The sequence below is a fragment of the Gorilla gorilla genome, chromosome 7 (assembly GCF_029281585.2).
Source record: "Gorilla gorilla gorilla isolate KB3781 chromosome 7, NHGRI_mGorGor1-v2.1_pri, whole genome shotgun sequence".
Lineage (NCBI taxonomy): Eukaryota > Metazoa > Chordata > Mammalia > Primates > Hominidae > Gorilla > Gorilla gorilla.
In genome coordinates this window covers 78733586-78756471 of record NC_073231.2, presented here as the reverse complement: position 1 = coordinate 78756471, position 22886 = coordinate 78733586, and the positions used below count along the sequence as shown (strand labels likewise).

Below are 22886 nucleotides of genomic sequence, written 5' to 3'. Positions count from 1 at the left end.
TAATTACCATGATAAATAGCACAAAGAAAGTACATATAAACCACTGTGGAGCTTAAAAAATGACAATGAGACAGGAAGAAAGTCAGGGAAAGCTCCCAGGAGGAGGGGATATTTAATTTGAGTCTTACAGGACTAACAGAAGTTCTACAAGCCAAAAAGGTGGAGAAGTTGTGAACCAACTGAATAGTGAATAGTAGTCCAATAACACCACTATCCAAAAGCTCTCACATTTGAGCAAACCCATTGGTAGCTCTTTGCAATCATCTCTGTGTCCCTCAGTCAAAATGAAAACAAAAATGCCCAATTCCCCCTCTTTCCTCATTTGCCTCCCAGACACTGAAAAATGTTCTCTAATTCATATCCACATGGAGAAGAAAATTCTACATACTTGGAACAAAAGCATGTTCCATGGTAGTGCATGCAAATGAGATATTTGTGGGGTTTTTTAAGTCAATTCTCCTGTCTTATCCTGTTTCCATAGCTCTCCTCTGGTATATTTAGACACTCTTCTTCTACCCTCTCAACCAAAGAAAGAACTTTATAAAGCACAAATCTAGTGACATCCAGAGGAAGTCTTCTACATGGTGCTATTTTTATTTTATTGATTTTATTTTGCAAACTAGTTTGTCTTCCTCCTTTGTACTTCCAGACAGTAATCAAAACCCTATAAACTATAAATATATTGTTAACATTGACTCACTGGAACTATGTGAGAAAGTACTTACTGCCCCAGTCCCTCAGATCCTGCTCCATCATATCAAGGTTAGGAAAACGTGGAAAGCACCTTAGAGACAATGAAAATTAAACTGACCTTTTTTTTTTTTTTTTTTTTTTTTGAGATGGAGTCTTGCTCTGTCACCCAGGCTGGAGCGCAGTGGCATGATCTCGGCTCAGTGCAACCTCCGCTTCCTGGGTTCGAGTAATTCTGCTTCAGCCTCCCGAGTAGCTGGGATTAAAGGCGCCGGCCACCATGCCCAGCTAATTTTTGTATTTTTAGTAGAGACGAGGGTTTCATCATGTTGGCCAGGCTGGCCTCGAACTCCTGACTTCAGATTATCCACCCGCCTTGGCCTCCCAAAGTGCTGGGATTACAGGCGTGAGCCACTGTGCTGGGCGAAACTGACCTTTGTTGAAATGACACAAGGGTTGGCCGTTTTGCCTAGATGTTACAATAGAAATAATCGCTATGACAACAAATGCCAAATTTACTCAATCCGTATTTCCTGAGAGCCTGCTCTGCACTGTGTAAGTGATGCAGGGCAGATGAACCCCAAAATTGGGGCTTAGTCTGGCTTCATCGAGGAAAGAACTCAAGGACAGCGGCAGCAGAGATACTGCTCCCTACAGACCACGGCTACCCACCAGCAGTGCGCCCAGGCGAGGGCTGCAGGCATATTTATACCCACCTTTAATTATATGCAAATTAAGAGGCAGTTTATGCAGAAATGTCTAGGTGGGTGGTAACTTCCAGGTCATTGCCATGGAAAGGGGTGGTAACTTCCGGGTATTGCCATGGCGATGGTAAACTGACATGGTGCCCTGGTGGCCCTGTCTTATGGAAAGCCGCTTCTGCCCGGCCCTGTTTAGCTAGTTCTCAATCTGGTCCGGTACCCGAGTCCCCGCCTCCAGAGTCAGTTTCACCTTCTGCCTCATAAGGCCCTGAGCTGGGCGCTGTTGCATATAAGAATAAGGCAATGAGAGGACTAAATGACCCGGCTTCACTGTAGCTGAGACAGTTTGTTCTCCTCTCCCCATGACAATCCTGAGGAAAATAAAACTGCTGGAATGTCTGCCAAGGCCAACATCTTAAAGTAGCGTCTTTCCAACAGCTGATGTCTGTTTTAGATCAACAAAAAGTCCAGCAAACATGAAGGTCTTATTGGATAGACCCCTGGAGCTGATTTCCCAGGAAAAGTAAGAAGCAGACCTGTTGTGGAAAGGTCAGGCTAGTACTAGAGGTCTGGGTGATCTCCCCAAAAGTCTACCATCCGCAACCTGGAATGGCACTTACAAGTTCATGAATTCATCTCAGATCTTTACTCATGATCTGATTTTCCTTCCTTTTCTGCAACCTTACTCTGACCTTAGCAAAGGAGGCCAAGTTTGGACTTCTTACTCAAGTGGACCCTGGTAAGAATTGAGTAGGGGTCAAAAGGCCTACTGTATAAACTTGGGCAAGTCACTTCACCTCTCTGACCCTCAGTCTCTTCATCTATTAAATAGAGATGATGCCTAGCTCACAGTGTTGTCTGGGGGGTTACATGAGATAATGTATATGAATGTGACTAGCTCAATAAATGTCACTTTCTGTTGCCACCTTTGAGCTTTCTCATCCTTTTTTTTTTTTTTTTTTTTGAGGCAGAGTCTCACTCTATCGCCCAGGCTGGAGTATGGAGTACAGTGGCGCGATCTCGGCTCACCGCAACCTCCGCCTCCCGGATTCAAGTGATTCTCCCACCTCATCCTCCTGAGTAGCTGTGATTACAGGCATGTGCCACCATGCCTGGCTAATTTTTGTATTTTTAGTAAAGACAGAGTTTCACCATGTTGGCTAGGCTGGTCTGGAACTCCTGACCTCATGTGATCGCCTACCTGGGCCTCCAAAAGTGCTAGGATTACAGGGGTGAACCACCACGCCTGGCCTTCATCCTTAATAACAAATCACATTTCTTGGCCTTAACAACTCATGAATTTAACAGGAATATGAAACATATAATATGTCATGTTGGTGCCTTTAAGATTAAAATGAATCAACAAGAATTTGGCTTCAAGAATTTCACATCTAAGATGACTAGAGATCCCAGGGATGTCCCAGAGACTGCAAATCAAGACAACAGCAAAGGATATTTGTTCCTTATTATCTTTTGGTCCTATTAGCATTGAAGTAAGAATAATTTGGGGACTTGGCCGAGCGCGATGGCTCACACCTGTAATCCCAGCACTTTGGGAGGCTGAGGCAGGCAGATCACGAGGTCAGGAGATTGAGACCATCCTGGCTAACACAGTGAAACCCCGTTTCTACTAAAAATACAAAAAATTAGCCGGGCATGGTGGCGGGTGCCTGTAGTCCCAGCTACTCGGGAGGCTGAGGCAGGAGAATGGCGTGAACCTGGGAGGCAGAGCTTGCAGTGAGCCGAGATGGCGCCACTGCGCTCCAGCCTGGGTGACAGAGCGAGACTCTGTCTCAAAAAAAAAAAAAAAAAAGAATAATTCGGGGACTTTGTTTATAGTTTTTTTAAAAAGCCTTACGATTTAGGTTTAAATAAAATTTGGCTCTGGGTTGTGGTTTAGCTAGACATTTATGAGTGATCGTTCAGGTAATACATGTAAGAAAAGACAATTTTAAGGGATTATATATATTTGATATGGATTTGAAATTGCAATTTTCTGAATGAGGAAGCCTAGAGTTGGAGTGTTTTTCCATTTTTTTCTTAGTCATAGATTAACTTTGATATTTGGCTCTGATATATCCTGTGCGATCCTGTTTCCTGCAAAAACACAGCTCTCAAGCTGGGAACTGCTGTGATGTGGAGCTGGTGTTTGACGACGGCTTTGAGCATCTCAGCTAGAACACACTATGCAAACACAGAATATTATTTCTCATCTCTTACCCTAAGAAGGGAGAGACAGGAGCTTCATCCCCAGATGCCACCAGGGTTTCAGAGAGAACAAAGAAGTGACCAGAAAACCTCGCAGCCCCTTAGAGAATGAGATATAGGTTTGGGCTCTGGCTGCTCAGCTGGGCACTGCTGACTCTGCCACTTGCAAATGTCCTGTGGCTTGTGCCATTCTAAACCCACAGAGGTCCTGGTCTACAGGGCACAGCCAGCTCTGTGGTGAACACACATCCTGGCAGGAATTGGGTGGGCTGGGCATGGTGGCTCCTGCCTGTAATTCCAACACTTTGGGAGGCCAAAGCAGGAGGATCATTTGAGGCTAGGAGTTTGAAACCAGCCTGGTCAACATAGGGAGTCCCCTGTCTGTACAAAAAATAAGAAAAATTAGCCAGGCGTGGTGGTGCATACCTGTAGTCATAGCTACTAGGGAGGCTGAGGTTGGAAGATGGTTTGAGCCCAGGAGGTTGAAACTGCAATGAGCTATGATCACACCACGGCACTCCAGCCTGGGCGACAGAGTGAGACCCTGTCTAAAAACAACAGAAAAGAAACTGGATGAGCCCTCTGATGGGAATCTCAGGGAGAACGCTCTGTGATTCCCTGTCTGATAGCAGAAGGACACTAAGGTTGTGAAGAATACTCTCTCACTCTTGCAAAGCAATGCAGCAGCTGGAGATCAGTGACTCGTCCAAGTTGTACAGATAGTAAAGCACGGTCCTAGTGTGGAGCTCAGGGCTTGTGAGTGGAGTCCAGTGTGCTTTCTCTTTTGAGGCCACCAGTGTTAGCAGTATTGACCACAAGTCCCACCTAGCCTCTTTTTCTTTACTGGTTAGGAGCAACTGAGTCTGCTCTAGATCCCTTTAAAATCCTCCTCAAGGATCTGAAGGCAGCCCGCATTCATGATCTCCTTCCTTCCTGCCCCAGCACCTTCCCATAGGCAGTTCCATCTTTGGCCAGCCTTCCTTCCCCACACAACCCTGCCCCACTCAGAAGCCTTCTTTTTTTTTTTTTTTTTTTTGAGATGGAGTCTTGTTCTGTCACCAGGCCAGCGGCACGATCTCGGCTCCGCCTCCCGGGTTCAAGCGATTCTCCTGCCTCAGCCTCCCGAATAGCTGGGACTAAAGACACGTACCACCACGCCCAGCTAATTTTTGTATTTTTAGTAGAGACATGGGGTTTCACCATGTTGGCCAGGATGGTCTCGATCTCTTGACCTCGTGATCTGCCCGCCTTGGCCTCCCAAAGTGCTGGAATTACAGACATGAGCCACCACGCCCAGCCCTCAGACTCCTTCTTACCCTGCATGTTTAGTCTAAATGTCGTCTCCATGGAAATGCCTTCCCTGTCTACTCCACTGTTCTGTATCCCATACCCAAACTGTCTCCTTTATAGCAACTGTCAGGAGGTGTGGGTATTTGTTAGTTGACTGGTTTATCATCTGAGTCAGCCCCAGGATAAGAGGTCGAGGCAGCTGTGCTCAGTGCTAGTACATGCCTTGCATATTTGATGAATGAATGAACTCTTTGAAAACAGTGAGCCCCATAAACCACTATCTCTGTTTTATCTCTGGTCACAGCTGTTAATCCTGCTGTTGAAGGTCAGGTAAGCAACACAAATCTTTCTGACTTAAAAATACCTCCCCCTGAGGCTTGCCCTAGTTCTCTTAGAACAATTTATAAAGCTGGTATTTGTTTGCTGCAGTTTTGCAATTTGCAACAAGATAGAAGTGCTAGAATTTTAGTCATCCCCCATCCTCCTTTGCAGGATAGAACTGGGTGTAGGTAAAGACCTTCGGTGCCTGTAGAAGGAAGGAAACTGGATCCAAGAAGCAGGTGATTTCATTTCCATCAATCTTTAGGTTCCAGATGGAGGAGCTGTGCATTTGGGCTCATTAGCTGTGCTCACTAAAGATGGACCTGGAGCATGACAGCACAGCCCTAGCTGGTCTGCCCCAGTCTGTGCCTGTCCCCAGTGCTCTTAGCTATGTGCTTGCAGCGTGCTGCAGCTGCATAGCCACCCAGGTTCTTCCCAGGATCAGCTGAGAACATTTTAGTTGCAAGTGACAGAAAACCTCACATAAACTAACACTAGCAAAAAGAGAACTTATTAGCTTTCACAATCGGAAAAGTCCAGGGACAGGGCTGGCTTTACCTGCAGCTTCATGCTGGGCCCCTGCTATATTCCCAGGACCTGGTTCCTCTCTGGGAGTCTCTGGGCTCCCTGTCCTCTGTGTTGATTCCATTCTCATCCATACCCTCCCCCGGAAGCAGGATGTCTACATCAACTCCAGACTCAAAATGCTTCCTATAAGCCAGGCGCAGTGGCTCACACCTGTAATCTCAGCACTTTGGGAGACTGAGGCAGGTGGATCACTTGAGCTCAGGAGCTGCAGACCAGCCTGGACAATGTGGCAAAACTCTGTCTCTACAAAAAATACAATAATTAGCTGGGCATGGTGGTGCACTCCTGTAGTCCCAGATACTTGGGAGGCTGAGGTGGGAGGATCACTTGAGCCTGGGAGGCAGAGATGCAGTGAGCCGAGATCACACTACTGCACCCCAGCCTGGACAAAAGAGCGAGACTCTGTCTCAAACAAAACAAAATAAAACAAAACAAAACATTTCCTGTGTGCAAGTTCATCAGGGTAAGAGTGTCCCACCTCTTTTCCAGTGGTCTCAGAAGCCCTGTGGTGTCTTGCCAACTCTGATTTGGTTGCCTGTTGTCCCTGAAAATCACAGTGGGCAAGTCTGAGAGGCAGGCCTGGAGCGGAAGGATGCATCAGCTCCCCCAAAAGCTGATGGATTGAGAGTGGAGTGAGGTTGTTCCACAAAAGGAAACTGGGGTTCTGTTACCAAGAGAAAGGCAGGTGAATTCAAGGCAGCAGACATAGCACATGTCCTTTTTATCTCCTAATCTGTTTTCCTCCTCTTTGTATAAAGATCTCTTGGTGGCCAGGCGTGGTGGCTCACGCCTGTAATCCTAGCACTTTGGGAAGCCGAGGCGGGTGGATCACTTGAGGTCAGGAATTCGAGACCAGCCTGACCGACATGGCAAAACCCCATCTGTACTAAAAATACAAAAATTAGCCAGGCTTGGTGGCACATCCCATCTACTGGAGAGGCTGAGGCAGGAGAATGGCTTGAACCCAGGAAGCGGAGGTTGCAGTGAGCAGAGATCGCGCCACTGCACTCCAGCCTGGGCGACAGAGTGAGACTCCATTAAAAAGAAAAGAAAAAAGAAAAAAAAAAAGATCTCTTGGTGTGCCCCTCCTTCCCGTGGCCTTGCCGAAGCAGAAGATGACCAAAGGCCTGTGTCCCTGTGGTGCATTCCTCATCTCATAATTCTCCCATTGTTCATCACTGCACTTGGACACAGTACAGTATGATTTTTTGTATAATTCCCCTGACTTTTATTCATGTATTTACTTATTTATTTTGAAACAGGGCCTTGCTCTGTCTCCAAGGCTGGAATGCAGTGGTGCAATCACAGGTGCCTGCAGCCTTGAACACCCAGGCTCAAGTGATCCTCCCACTTCAGCCTCCAAAGTAGTTGGGACCACAGACACACAACTACACCCAGCTAATTTTTGTTGTTGTTTATTTTTTTAAGAGATGGAGTTTCCCTGTGTTGCCCAGGCTGGTCTCAAACTCTTGGGCTGAAGTGACCCACCTGCCTCAGCCTTCCAGAGTGCAGGGGATTACAGACGTGAGCCACCTTGCCCAGCTCCCCCTTGGGGGAGGGATGGCTTTAACAGATATTTTACTGTTACTTATATATTTTACTATTTAGATATTTATTCATATATTTTACTGTTTAGATATTTACTAACATATTGTAAGTAATAGGATATCCTATTACTTAGATATTTACTAAAATATCTAAGTAATTGAATCCCGTTTCCCTCACTGACTAGCTGTGTGGCCTTGGACAGGTATTTGAACTCTCTAAGCGCTGGTTGCCTCATCTAATACAGCATTAATAAATATTTATTATATTTTAGTCCGGTTGTGGTGGCTCACGCCTGTAATCCCAACACTTTGGGAGGCTAAGGCAGGTGGATTACCTGAAGTCAGGAGTTCAAGACCAGCCTGGCCAAAACGGTGAAACCCCATCTCTATTAAAAATACAAAAATTAGCTGGGCGTGATGGTGGATGCCTGTAATACCAGCTACTAAGGAGGCTGAGGCAGGAGAATCGCTTGAACCCTGGAGGCAGAGGTTGCAGTGAGCCAAGATTGCGCCACTGTACTCCAGCCTGAGCAACAAGAGCGAAACTCCATCTCAAAAAAAAAAAGAAAAAGAAAAGAAACCTAGGCTGGGCGCAGTGGCTCACGCCTGTAATCCCAGCACATTGGGAGGCTGAGGCGGGCAGATCACCTGGTCAGGAGTTCGAGACCAGCCTGACCAACATGACAAAACCCCAAACAAACCTCAGGAAACTAGTAATAGAAGGAATCCTCCTTAATCTAGTAAAGGATATTTACAAAAACCCCCAACACCTAACATAAACACTTAATGGTGAACAACTAAATGCTTTCCCCCAAAGTTCAAGAACAAGGCAAGGATATCCTACTTAACATAATACTACTCAGTAATTTTTTTTTGGAACATAGACTCACAGCAGAGACAAGTGAACATTTATTTTTGTGCCTTTCTTCCTATGTATATTTCAAGTCTTTTTCAAACAAAGGCCCCAGGAATCTCCAGATTCAATTATGTCCCTGGGGTTGGTCGACTGCTACAGGAGTCTTAGGGAGCCTTGGACAAATGCTAGAGTTACTCATTTACCAACATTAAACTCCAGGATAGAAGATGCAGCAAAGCAGGACTCCTTCCTCCATGGAATGTTCTGATTTCAGACGAGGCGGCAGCCAATGTAGAAAACGCTGGATTTGGCCGGGCACGGTGGCTCACGCCTGTAATCCCAGTACTTTGGGAGGCCGAGGCGGGTGGATCACCTGAGGTCAGGAGGTTGAGACCATCCTGGCCAACACAGTGAAACCCCATCTCTACTAAAAATACAAAAAAAATTAGCTGGGCATGGTGGCAGGCGCCTGTAGTCCCAGCTACTTGGGAGACTGAGGTGGGAGAATTGGCTTGAACCCAGGAGGCGGAGGTTGCAGTGAGCCGAGACTGTGCCACTGCACTTCCAGCCTGGGCAACAGAGTGAGACTCCATCTCAAAAAACAAAAAAAGAAAACACTGGAACTTTTTCCTTGGAACTGGACTGTGATGAGAGGTGCTTGCCATGAACATAAGCTACTGTCTTTTCTTTTTTCTTTCTTTCTTTTTTTTTTTTTGAGACAGAGTTTTGCTCTTATTGCCCAGGCTGGAGTGCAATGGTGCAATCTTGGCTCACCGCAACCTCCACCTCCAGGGTTCTAGCAATTCTCCTGCCTCAGCCTCCCTAGTAGCTGGGATTACAGGCATGTGCCACCATGCCCGGCTAATTTTCGTATTTTTAGTAGAGATGGGGTTTCTCCATGTTGGTCAGGCTGGTCTCAAACTCCCGACCTCAGGTGATCTGCCCACCTCGGCCTCCCAAAATGCTGGGATTACAGGCGTGAGCCACCGCACCTGGCCAGCTACTGTCTTTTCTTTGACCCTTCCTTTCCAGTTTTTGAAGATAAAGCAGGAAATAATCTTCTCTGAAGATACTTGATAAAAATTCCCCAAAATACAAAAACACATGCTTCCACTTCATTGATAAAAATTTACTGCAGTTTGGCACCTGGGTCTAGTTCAGCTGGCAGATGAGCTGGTTGATGCATTCACCCCGATAGCCAGGTATGCCCATCTCCTTGAGGAAGCCCACTCTATTTTTGGTAGCATGACGGGCCACTGAGAGGTGGAAAGGGCACAAGAACCATGAGATCTCCTGGAAATGCTTCTCCAGGTGCTCCTCAATCACTGTGTTGTCTGTCAGAGGGATGGTCTTATTCTTGACCTTGACTTGTCCACGTTTCAAAATGAGTTCCCAGACAGACTTCAGATTTGGAAATCCCTAGGTCACATAAGTTTCCACTATACGCAGCATTTTTAGGTTCTGGGGGGTGACTTTTACAAAGACACCACTAAAAATTTTTTTTAGGCAAAGTCTCGCAATGGTTCTCTGCACCAGTAAACTCACGCCATCAATCCTTTCGATGCGTACAACAAAGGCCAAGGAATGTTTATCTGGCAATTCCAAGGTGTGGTTTCACTTCTAGTCATCTGAGACGTACCTTGTCATGTTTCTGTCACCAGGAATCTTGTAGGAATGATTCCAGTTGTTTAAACCTGAGCCCTTTTCCTTTTCTCTGCTCCTTCTTTGCCAAAAGTGCCTGCTTTGCCTGGGTGGCTTTGAGGGCTTGATAAGCCGTCCTCATTTTCAGGAGATTTTCTGGAACCAAAGGGATTTTTCTCTGCTCTTGCCCCACCATCTTTCTAGTGTTGCAGCTACTACTACTCAGTAATTAAGGCAAGGAAAAGCAGTCAAAGTTATTCAGATTGGAAAGGAAGAAATAAAACGCTCCACTTGCAAATGACATAATTGTCTATGTAGAAAATCTACAGAAAAGATCCCAAAATTAAGTGAGGTAAGCCAGGTCACAGGACATACGGTCAATATGCAAAAGTCGATTGTATATTTAGATACTAACAATGAACGACTGGAATTTTAAAAATTAAATGACTTTTTTTTTGTTTTGTTTTTGAGATACAGTCTAGCTCTGTCATCCAGGCTGGAGTGCAGTGGCGCGATCTCAGCTCACTGCAACCTCCGCCCCCAAGTTCAAGCGATTCTCCTACCTCAGCCTCCTGAGTAGCTGGGATTACAGGCACCCACCATCATGCCCGGCTAATTTTTGTAGAGACAGGGTTTCACCATGTTGGCCAGGCTGATCATGAACTCCTGACTTCAGGTGATCCACCCGCCTTGGCCTGCCAAAGTGCTGGGATTACAGGCGTGAGCCACCGCCCCTGGCCTATTTAGGTATAAATCTAACTAAATATGTGCAATGCCTGTAAGCCTAAAACTGCAAAACACTAACAAAACAACAACAACAACAAATCAAGACCTAAGTAAATGGAGACATAAATAATATTCCTGGGCCAGGAGAATCTATATTATGATGCCAGTTCTCATCAAACTAATCTGTATATTCAAATCAATCACAATTAAAATCTTGGCAGGATATCTTATAGATAGCCACAAGCAGATTCAAAAATTTGCCTAAAGCTATAATAACCAAGACAGTGTGATATTGTCAAAAAGACAGATGCACAGGGCCGGGCGCTGTGGCTCACACCTGTAGTCCCAGCATTTTGGGAGGCCAAGGTGGCTGGATCACTTGAGGTCAGGAGTTCGAGACCAGCCTGGCCAACATTGTGAAACCCTGTCTCTACTAAAAACACAAAAATTAGCCGGGCGTGGTGGCACATGCCTATAATCCCAGCTACTTGGGAGGCTGAAGCATGAGAATTACTTGAACCTGGGAGGTGGAAGTTGCAGTGAGACGAGATCCCACCACTGCACTCCAGCCTGGGCGATAGAGTGAGACTCTGTCTCGAAAAAAAAAAAAAGAAAGAAAAAAGAAAGACAGATACACAGATCAGTGAAACAGCCCAGAATGGACCCATGCACATACACAGTTAACTACATTTTGACAAATGTACAAAGGAAGTTCCGTGGATAATGTTTAGTCTTCTCCACAAAAGGTGCTGACAATTGGACACTCACATGCAAAAGAAAATGAACCTCAACCCATTCCTGCACCTTTATAAAAGATTAATGGAAAATGGATCTTAGACTTAAGTCGAGGCTGGTGGGTCACAAGGTCAAGAGATCGAGACCATCCTGGCCAACATGGTGAAACCCCATCTCTACTAAAAATACAAAAATCAGCTGGGCATGGTGGTGTGCACCTGTTGTCTCAGCTACTCGGGAGCCTGAGCCAGGGGAATCGCTTGAACCCAGGAGGCAGAGGTTGCAGTGAGCCGAGATTGTGTGACTGCACTCCAGCCTGGCGACAGAGCAAGACTCTGTGTCAAAAAACAAACAAACAAACAAAAAACTACAAAATTTCTAGGAGAAAGCATACGAGAAAATCTTCGTGACCCTGTGTTAAGCAAAGATTTCTTAGATATGACACAATCCATAAACAATAAAACTGATAAAATGAACTTTTAGAATTTCTGACTTGTGAAAGACATTAGTAAGAGGAAAAAAAGACTGAGAGAAGATGTTTGTAAATCAAATATTTGACAAACCACTTTTATTCAGAATGTATAAAGAACTCTAAAAACTCAGTAAGAAAACAAACAACTTGATTAAACATTATGCACTTCACCAAATAAGATACATGGATGGCAGATAAACACATGAAGATATTCATGATTAGTCATTAGGAAAATGCATATTAAAAAGCACAATGAATCTGGGCTCCATGGCTCATGCCTGTAATCCCTACACTTTGGGAGGTGAGGCAGGAGAATTGCTTGAGCCTAGGGGTTTAAGACCAGCCTGGGCAACATAGGCAGACTTCATTTCTACAAAGCAAAACAATTAACCGGGTGTGGTGGTATACACCTGTGGTCCCAGCTACTTGGGAGCCTGAGGCAGAAGCAGAAGGATCACTTGAGCCCGGGAGGTTGAGGCTGTAGTGAATCATGATGTCACCATAGCACTCCAGCCTGGGAAAAAGAACAAGATCCTGTCTCAAATTAAAAAAACAAAACAAAACAAAAAACAAACATGAATAATCTAAATGCATTGCTAAGTAAAGAAGTCAGAATTGAAATGTTATGTTGATTCCATTTACATGACATTCTAGAAAAGCTGAAATTATAGAAACAGAGAACAAATCAGGGATTTCCGAGGGCTGGAAATGCGGGAGGGGTTGATTACAAAAGGGCAGCACCTGGGAAATATTTGGGGCAAAAAAACTGTTTTGGCGTCTTAATGCCTGCAGTTATTATACAGCTATTTGCATTAATAACTGTAAACCAAACAGTGAATTTTATTGTAAGTAACTTTTTACGAAGTGCATAAAGTGGAATTGAAACAAACCACAAATGCTACTGTAAGTGAGTTCCCTCCAAGATCTCTCAGACTCAGACCTACGAATGATAGTAAGAGTCTCCTTAGCAGGAGACAAATTATTCCTAGGAAGGAGATTATATTTGCTCTTCAAAATAGGAAGAGGAGGAAGAAAAAAAGAGAAGCCCATGAGCACCAAGTAAACATGGTGAATACTTTATTATTGGGCTCTTAAATTGTCAGTTTCATATGCATGATTTCCCATAAATATCATGCCATTGGCTGGGCACGGTGGCTCACACCTGTAATCCCAGCACTTTGGGAGGCCGAGGCGGGCAGATCATGAGGTCAGGAGATCGAGACCATCCTGGCTAACACGGTGAAACCCCGTCTCCACTAAAAAATACAAAAAAAATTAGCCGGGCGTGGTGGCTGGCACCTGTAGTCCCAGCTACTCAGGAGGCTGAGGCAGGAGAATGGCATGAACCTGGGAGGCAGAGCTTGCAGTGAGCCGAGATCATGCCACTGCACTCCAGCCTGGGCAACAGAGCGAGACTCCGTCTCAAAAACATAAATAAATAAATAAATATCATGCCATTTTGTTATACTTCAGATTCTAGCTTTTTAAAGGCCCATGCATCTTAAACTTTGTTTTTTGGGGATCAAGTCTCAAAAATGTTGTCTAAGATAGACAATGTTTCCTCTGGGGTGTGGAGTTCCATCATTTGTCAGGCATCATGCATATTTCAGTATTTTACCATCTAGTGACATCATCCATCTGCTGACTCCTGATGTTTTAATGACAAAGTTGGCATCACTGGGCTCCGGGAAGCGTCATGCTGGGCATGCCCTTCTAACTCTCTGAACTCCTGCATCCTTACTCACCTATCCACATGAGGGGCTGTAGAATAGAAAATTTTAATTTTCAGGTCAGATTTCCTATGATTCTGGACCCTAAAATCTTTCTAATAGAGTCCACTCTGCTGTGATTGGGTCATCCATACATCATCCTCTTGACCTTCACAGTCTGATCAATTCATGATCAGGTTTATTTATCTGGATTCATCAGCCCCTGTAAAACATGCCATGTGATTTCATCCTTATGAAGAAAAATGTGTAAGCGCCTGGAGGCTAACGATATTAGGAATGCAATTTAAAATTATAATTGGGAGCTCCAAAAATAAATTCAGATTAAAACTTAAAAGAAAATGCTGGGAAAACATTTTTTTACTGGATACAAGTTCTAATGTGATCAGGAAGAATTCATGGAAAATGGATGTCTCATATTAACATAGCAGGTGGATGTTCGTCCAAGCCTCTTGAGTGGTGCTTAAAATCACTTGTACCTGTTAGCGTGTGATTTAAGTATCACTGGACCCACCCTCCTAGAATAAACTGAATTAGACACATCATTGCTTTTCTTTTGTTTGTTTGTTAAGAGAAAATAGGATGAAAAGATAGATCATGAATTAGTGGCGTTTGTTGTAGAGCCTCTTCATGGTGAGGCAGATACAGTAATTTTGGAAATATGTAACATGCAAAGTGTGTGGGCCTGGGTGAGATCAGAGGCCAGGCTGGCTCAAGGTGAATCCTGTACTGAGTCCCCAGTAGGGTCACGCAGTCCAACCGGGACAATTTCCTTTTCTTAATAAAACAGTGGCTTGGTAAAGCTAACAGAAACTTGAAGATTTCAAGATCTAATACACTGAACTTTTGGAATAAAATCACAGTGTACTAATTTCATGCAGGAATGGACAGACCACAAGTTACGCTGGAATCCTGATGATTATGGTGGGATCCATTCCATTAAAGTTCCATCAGAATCTCTGTGGCTTCCTGACATAGTTCTCTTTGAAAAGTAAGTATCACATTGTTTCTTACTTGTGGGGAAAAAAATAAATTTTTTAAAAAGTGAAAAAAAGAAAAGTAAGTATCACAGAAGAAAACTATTTTGGTCAGATTAACACTAGGAATAGAAAATTCTGATTCAGGCAAAATACTTAAAAGAAATATTCAATTTTAAATAAAAAAAATTGTTTATTAAAACAGTTACCTGGCGTTGTTGTAGAAAAGTCCTAAAATAGGGCAGGGTGAGGTGGCTCATGCCTGTAATCCCAGCACTTTGGAAGGCCGAGGCGGGCAATTCATGAGGTCAGGAGTTCGGGACCAGCCTGGCCAACATGGCGAAACCCTGTCTCTACTAAAAATACAAAAACTTAGCTGGGCATGGTGGCCGGTGCCTGTAATCCCAGCTACTGAGGAGGCTGAAGCAGGCAAATTGCTTGAACCCGGGAGGCGGAGGTTGCAGTGAGCCGAGATGGCGCCACCGCACTCCAGCCCGGGCGATAGAGTGAGACTCCATCTCAAAAAAGAAAAGAAAAGAAAAGTCATAAAATAGAAATGGTCAATGCTGGGAAAAAGAACAAAAACTAGCAGGTGCTCCACTGACTGCTAAGGTGAAACTGCTTTGATTGCAGCGCTGACGGCCGCTTCGAAGGCTCCCTGATGACCAAGGTCATCGTGAAATCAAACGGAACTGTTGTCTGGACCCCTCCCGCCAGCTACAAAAGCTCCTGCACCATGGACGTCACGTTTTTCCCGTTCGACCGACAGAACTGCTCCATGAAGTTTGGATCCTGGACTTATGATGGCACCATGGTTGACCTCATTTTGATCAATGAAAATGTCGACAGAAAAGACTTCTTCGATAACGGAGAATGGGAAATACTGAACGCAAAGGGGATGAAGGGAAACAGAAGGGACGGCGTGTACTCCTATCCCTTTATCACGTATTCCTTCGTCCTGAGACGCCTGCCTTTATTCTATACCCTCTTTCTCATCGTCCCCTGCCTGGGGCTGTCTTTCCTAACAGTTCTTGTGTTCTATTTACCTTCGGATGAAGGAGAAAAGCTTTCATTATCCACATCGGTCTTGGTTTCTCTGACAGTTTTCCTTTTAGTGATTGAGGAAATCATCCCATCGTCTTCCAAAGTCATTCCTCTCATTGGAGAGTACCTGCTGTTCATCATGATTTTTGTGACCCTGTCCATCATTGTTACCGTGTTTGTCATTAACGTTCACCACAGATCTTCTTCCACGTACCACCCCATGGCCCCCTGGGTTAAGAGGCTCTTTCTGCAGAAACTTCCAAAATTACTTTGCATGAAAGATCATGTGGATCGCTACTCATCCCCAGAGAAAGAGGAGAGTCAACCAGTGGTGAAAGGCAAAGTCCTTGAAAAAAAGAAACAGAAACAGCTTAGTGATGGAGAAAAAGTTCTAATTGCTTTTTTGGAAAAAGCTGCTGATTCCATTACATACATTTCAAAACATGTGAAGAAAGAACATTTTATCAGCCAGGTGAGTAAACTGGTATTCCTGATAATGCTGCCATAAAGGTAGGCCAAAGACAAATATTTTGACATCTGTTTACAATAAAATATTGTCGTGGTTTAAATGTGACATTATATAAGACATGCTTTTTATACATATAACATTTAAAGCAAGCCCTGACATAACATAGCAACATTAGTATGAATTTTTAGGAAGTAGTTCACAAAAACATAAGGAGCAAAAGTGAAGCAACTGTTGATTAAGCATTGTTTCTTATAATTCTATATTAAATAATTCAATTACACATTTTAAGTTGGTTAGCCTGGTTTCTGGTAATTTATCTTTCATTTTTCATTGGATGATAAATATGTTCAACCACAGTATTTAGAAATAAAAGATCAGAAAGAATGAGATTTTTAAATTAATATAAAATGTAGTGTTACAACAGATATTTTGGTGAGGAAAGAGGACGTGGTTATTTAGTTTACAGATTTTTTTTTTTTAAGTGTGAGCCAGGCACAGTGGCTCATACCTGTAATCCCAGCACTTTGGGAGGCCAAAGCAGGTGTATCACTTGAGCGCAGGAGGTCGAGACCAGCCTGGGCAACATAGTGAGACCCTGTCTCTACAAAAAATTTAAAAATTAACTGGGTGTGGGTGGGCGTGCTTGTCCTAGCACTTTGGGAGGCTGAGGCAGGAGGATGACTTGAGGCCAGAATTGAGACCAGCCTGGGCAATAAGCAAGACCCTCATCTCAGAAAAAAGAAAAAGAAGAAGATAAAAGAGAAGGAGAAAGAAAAGAAGTAGTGTGGGAAGAGTGTGAATTTCAGACTGAAAACAGTCCTGGGTTCAGATCATAATCTGAATGACTTAAGACAAGTTACTTAAACTGAGCCTCAGTTTTCTGAACCCTACCTTGAAAAGTTTGTGTGAGGATTAAATGACATAAAATACAAACATGCACAGTGTACCCAGCATGCAGGGGCTCAGCTCCGTTGTATAAGCAGTCAACAAGTGTGAATTCTCACCTTTCTAATTATCATCCTCATCCTTCTTCTTTTTTTTTTTTTTTTTTTTTGAGATGGAGTCTTGCTCTGTTACCCAGGTTGGAGTGCGGTGGCGTGATCTTAGCTCACTGCAACCTCCTCCTGCTGGGTTCAAGCGATTCTCCTGTCTCAGCCTCCCGAGTAGCTGGGACTACAGGTACACACCACCACACCTGGCTAATTTTTCTTGAATTTTCATTAGAGATGGGGTTTTGCCATGTTGGCCAGAATGGTCTCGAACTCCTGACCTCGGGTGATCCACTGCCTCAGCCTCCCAAAGTGCTGGGATTACAGGCATGAGCCACCGTGACCAGCCCATTCTTCTAAACAGTCCTTCCCCAGTGGAACGAAAATATTATTTGACCTGCAGATATTCAGCGTAAAAAGTGATCTGTTGGGCCGGGCAAGGTGGCTCATGCCTGTAATCCCAGCACTTTGGGAGGCCAAGGTAAGTGGATCACGAGGTCAACAGATCAAGATCATCCTGGCCAACGTGGTGAAACCTGATCTCTACTAAAAATACAAAAATTAGCCAGGCGTGGTGGCGGGCGCCTGTAGTCCCAGCTACTTGGGAGGCTGAGGCAGGAGAATCACTTAAACCTGGGAGGCAGAGGTTGCAGTGAGCTGAGAGTGCACCACTGCACTCCACTCCAGCCTGGTGACAGAGCGAGACCCCATCTCAAAAAAAAAAAAAGTGATCTGTTGCCTAAAGCAAGTTACATATTTTCAATTTATATAATAACTTCAATTTATAGGGTTCAAGTATTTTACTCTAAAATTGATGAAAATTAGTGCCAAGAGCCTGATCCCGTAAACAAACTGATGAAAGAATTTTTTTTTTTTTTTTTTTGAGATGGAGTCTCGCTCTGTCGCCCAGGCTGTGCAGTAGCTCGATCTCAGCTCACTGCAAGCTCCGCCTCCCGGATTCGTGCCATTCTCTAGCCTCAGCCTCCCGAGTAGCTGGGACTACAGGTGCCCACCACCACGCCTGGCTACTTTTTTGTGTTTTTAGTAGAGACGGGGTTTCACTGTGTTAACCAGGATGGTCTCGATTTCCTGACCTCGTGATCCGCCCACCTCGGCCTCCCAAAGTGCTGGGATTACAGGCCTGAGCCACCACACCTGGCCAAGAATTTTTTTTAGAAACATCCTTCTACATTTTCTCTTGCGTTCACAGACACTGCCTCATATATCCTCTCTCTTAACAATCTGTCATGTTTTTCATCCACTTAAAATTGTTTTTAAAAGCACTAGAAAAGTGAGTGCTGCTAGACAAGAAACATTCAGCTGTCAAGTTGGGAGAATTTTTTTGTTTATTTCTTAACATCTTTTAAAAACACTAATACAGGGCCGGGCGCGGTAGCTCACGCCTGTAATCCCAGCACTTTGGGAGGCCGAGGCGGGCGGATCACGAGGTCAGGAGACGGAGACCATCCTGGCTAACAGGGTGAAACCCTGTCTCTACAAAAAATACAAAAAATCAGCCGGGCGTGGTGGCCGGCGCCTGTAGTCCCAGCTACTCGGGAGGCTGAGGCAGGAGAATGGTGTGAACCCGGGAGGCGGAGCTTGCAGTGAGCCAAGATCATGCCACTGCACTCCAGCCTGGGCGACAGAGCAAGACTCCGTCTCAAAAAACAAACAAACAAACAAACAAACAAAAAAACACTAATACAGGCCGGGTGTGGTGGCTCACGCCTGTAATCCTAGAACTTTGGGAGGCCGAGGCGGGTGGATCACCTGAGGTCAGCAGCTCGAGACCAGCCTGGCTAACATGGTGAAACCCCGTCTCTACTAAAAATACAAAAATTAGCTGGGCATGGTGACGAGTGCCTGTAATCCCAGTTACTCGGGAGGCTGAGGCAGGAGAATCACTTAAACCCAGGAGGTGGAGGTTGCAGTGAGCCAAGATTGCACCACTGCAGCATGGGTGGCAGAGCGAGACTATGTCTCAAAAAAGCAAAACAAAACAAAACAAAAACCTAATACAAAGATTTCTTTTTTTTTTCCCCAAGACGGAGGACATTGATTTACTCTAGAGGGATGAGGACTCCCCTTCCTTTCAGACTTCCCCAGCCAGTCGTGCCTTGACTTTGTGTTTATGGACCTGTTGCCCATTCTCTGCACCTCCCCTTCCTAATAAAGGGGACTCAGTCTCTTGTCTCCTTCATGAATTCCTGTCTTGTCCTGGTCGGTTCTCCTCCTTGGCAGCACCCTTCCTTCTGGAGCTGCAGCACAGGTGGAGTGGAAGAAAAGAAAGCCTGTGACATTTGGCCACAAAAACTCTTAAACTATAAATTTGTGATTCTTTTCATACGTGAATCAGGAAGCACCCTAGTAAGATATACTGGCTTACTAAGATATGCTCCGTCTCCTGGGTTCAAGCAATTCTCCTGCCTCAGCCTCCCAAGTAGCTGAGATTACAGGTGCCCGCCACCATGCCCAGCTAATTTTTGTATTTTTAGTAGAGAGGGAGTTTCACCATGTTGGCCAGGCTGGTCTCGAACTCCTGACCTCAGGTGATCCCCCCCCCCACCCCCAGGCCTCCCAAAGTGCTGGGATTACAGGCGTGAGCCACCGCACCTGGCCTATACTGGCTCTTTATTCATGTGAAAATCAGACTTTTCCCATTCTGATCAGGAATGTTGACATATGCATACAGAATTCTATTGTTTCTATTTTCCTTCTTCAGTGCTGATGAGAGTGTTCCAGGCTGCTTCTTTTGGGCACAATTAGCAAAGTCCCTGAAAGAACCTGAGCCTGTAGTGTGGTTGGGACATTAGATGCATTTTGAAAACTTAAGTAAATGCTATAAATCTGAATGTTACTCTTTTTAAATCCCTTGAGATGAATACAGAACAGTTACTCAGTGTCTTCAGTGAAAGGCATCTTTTTCTCTTTTGCAGGTAGTACAAGACTGGAAATTTGTAGCTCAAGTTCTTGACCGAATCTTCCTGTGGCTCTTTCTGATAGTGTCAGTAACAGGCTCGGTTCTGATTTTTACCCCTGCTTTGAAGATGTGGCTACATAGTTACCATTAGGAATTTAAAAGACATAAGACTAAATTACACCTTAGACCTGACATCTGGCTATCGCACAGACAGAATCCAAATGCATGTGCTTGTTCTACGAACCCCGATTGCATTGTCTTTGTGGAAATGGAACATCTCCTCATGGGAGAAACTCTGGTAAATGTGCTCATTTGTGGTTGCCATGAGAGTGAGCTGCTTTTAAAGAAAGTGGAGCCTCCTCAAACCCCTGCCTTGGCTTTCCCAGACATTCAGGGAGGGATCATAGGTCCAGGCTTGAGCTCACTTGTGGCCAGAGTGCACCAAAAGGTGTTGCTACTTGGTGGAGGAACACCTCCTAGAAGCAGCAGGCCTCGGTGGCGGGGGAGGGGGGGATCCACGTGGAATTAAGGAGGTCTCGGTGTCGAGCTATCTGTGTGGGCAGAGCCTGGATCTCCCACCCCGCCCTGGCCTCCTTGGTGGTTTTGTCTGAGCTGCAAACTGGGGCCGTGTTATGCTTCTTAGCAATGGGCCAGGCAAATCTCAACAAGGGTTTGGGGATTACACTGGCAGGACAGCTGGCACTGCACACTTAACAATAACACAGATTCCAAGTTGCCTGGCCTACCGAAGCAGGTGTTATTCATGGTTTATTCCCAGCATGATAAGGCTTTCAGATGGTGAAACTGGAGCCCACTGTGAGCTGTGACTTGCTTTAAGGTCATGCATACCAAAATAACTCACAATAGAAACAAAGCCCTTTGCTACCAGAAGTGGATTCATTAATACCCATTATCTTTTCCTAGTAAACTAGTGTACAGAACATTCTCTGATTAATGGTTTTTTATGTCACCTCATCTAATCGGATCCATACCAACACTATCCCCTAGGCTCCACCTGCTGTTTCCCTGTCTCCTGGCACCTGGGTGGGCTTCAACCCCACCCACCATCATTCCTTCTCTAAGACTCCGAGGGGAGTCTGCTCAGGTTCTTCTTGCCCTCCAAAATTGCTGCCGCTGCCCAATCCTTCCTGAATTTTAGCTTAAAGCAATTTTTCTCTCTGCCCAGTTATAAATCCAAATCCCTTTCTGGAGTACTTTTAGGCATGGCTCTTGCAAGCAGTTTGCAATCTAGGCTGGGTGGACTGGCTCACACCTGTAATCCTAGCACTTTCAGAGGTCAAATCAGGAGGATTGCTTGGGAGTTTGAGACCAGCCTGCTCTCTACAGCAAGACCCTGTCTCTACAAAAAATTTAAAAAATTAAAATTTTAACAATTTTAAATGGTGATGTGTGCCTACAGTCTCAGTTACTCAGGAGGCTGAAATGGGAGGATCACTTGAACCCAGTAGTTGGAGGCTGCAGTGAGCCATGATTGCTCCACTGCACTCCAGCCTGGGCGACAGAGCAAGACGCAGTCTCTTAAAAAAAATCTAAGTGGCTGGGCGTAGTGGCTCACGCCTGTAATCCCAGCACTTTGGGAGGCCAAGGTGGATGGATCACAAGGTCAGGAGATCGAGACCATCCTGGCTAACACAGTGAAACCCCATCTCTACTAAAAATACAAAAAATTAGCCAGGTCCATGCCTATACTCCCAGCTACTTGAGAGGCTGAGGCAGGAGAATCACTTGAACCCGGGAGGCAGAGCTTGCAATGAGCCGAGATCGCATCACTGCACTCCAGCCTAGGCAACAGAACAAGATTCCATTAAAAAAAAAAAAAAAATCTAAGCATGAAACACCTTCACATATTGTTACCACTGATGTATTTCGTCTTATTAATGCCATTTAGTTTGTGCTTTCTGTATAACATTCTCTTGTTCCTTCACCTTTTTCCCTTCACCTTTTCCCCCCCTTTTTCAGCCTTGGCCGAGTTTGTAATTTGTCCATTCCTTCTTTGCCTTTAATGGCTTGAAAGTTACATGTCCACTTCTATTAATTTATTAATAAACATTCAACTTTTTAAATCAATGTTGAGAATTAGTGTTTGTGGCTGCCACTTTCTATATAAAATAATTTCTTTAGGACCCTCACTTCCCCTCACCTTCATTTCACTTTTATCACCTTCCACATTTTCTTTAAATCATCCAGAATTTTAGTTCTACATGATTAATTTTTATATTATGTGTTCCTTTCCCTAAGAACCATGTATTGACCACACATTTTGTCCACAACCACATGGCAAACAATTTCATTGATTTGTTCATCACTGTTTTTTATCTTAAGCATTCCTCTTTTCCTGCTTCATTTCTTCCATTATTTCAGAAGAACATGTCTTCAAGTAATTCTTTCAGGAAATATTTGAGTGTGGTAACCTTCTTGAACCCTTGCTTTTCTGAAATTATAATTTATTTTGCCTTCACATTTAAATAATGGATTGGCTGGGTATGGAATTCTGGTTCAAAATCATTTTCCCTCGGAGCTTTGAAAACATTATTGTATAATATCCCGTGCTCTAGATGGGAAGCATGCTGGGGTTGATTATTATTCCTTACTCGATAGGTCCCTCTAGGGTTTCAGTTTCCCAGTCAGTAATAAGAAGTATCGACGAAAAGAGTCAAACTCTGCAAAATATTTGAAGAGATGTATTCTGAGCCAAATATGGGTGATCATGACCTGTGACACAGCCCTCAGGAGATCCTGAGGACATGTGCCTAAGGTGGTCAGGGCACAGCCTAGTTTTATACATTAGGGAAGACAAGAGACATCAATCAAATACATGTAAGGTTTACAATGGTTCTTTTTTTTTTTTTTTTTTTTTTTGAGATGAAGTCTCACTCTGTCACCCAGGCTGGAGTGCAGTGGCTCCATCTCGGCTCACTGCAAGCTCCGCCTCCCAGGTTCACGCCATTCTCCTGCCTCAGCCTC

The 22886-nt window shown here is 44.5% G+C and overlaps 1 protein-coding gene and 1 pseudogene across 1 annotated transcript in view; one reads left to right on the top strand and one right to left on the bottom strand.

Moving 5' to 3' along the window:
- CHRNB3 (cholinergic receptor nicotinic beta 3 subunit) overlaps positions 1-21948 on the top strand; it is a 28420-nt gene extending 6472 nt beyond the window's left edge. Inside the window, exons 3-5 of the mRNA XM_004046969.5 lie at positions 14384-14493; positions 15113-15995; positions 19918-21948. Coding sequence (XP_004047017.4) covers positions 14384-14493; positions 15113-15995; positions 19918-20052 — 1128 coding nt within the window. The 3' untranslated portion in view covers positions 20053-21948. The remainder of the gene's footprint in view (positions 1-14383; positions 14494-15112; positions 15996-19917) is intronic.
- LOC101144857 (ribosomal protein uL30-like) lies at positions 9354-10053 on the bottom strand (annotated as a pseudogene).
- Positions 21949-22886: the final 938 nt, after the last annotated feature.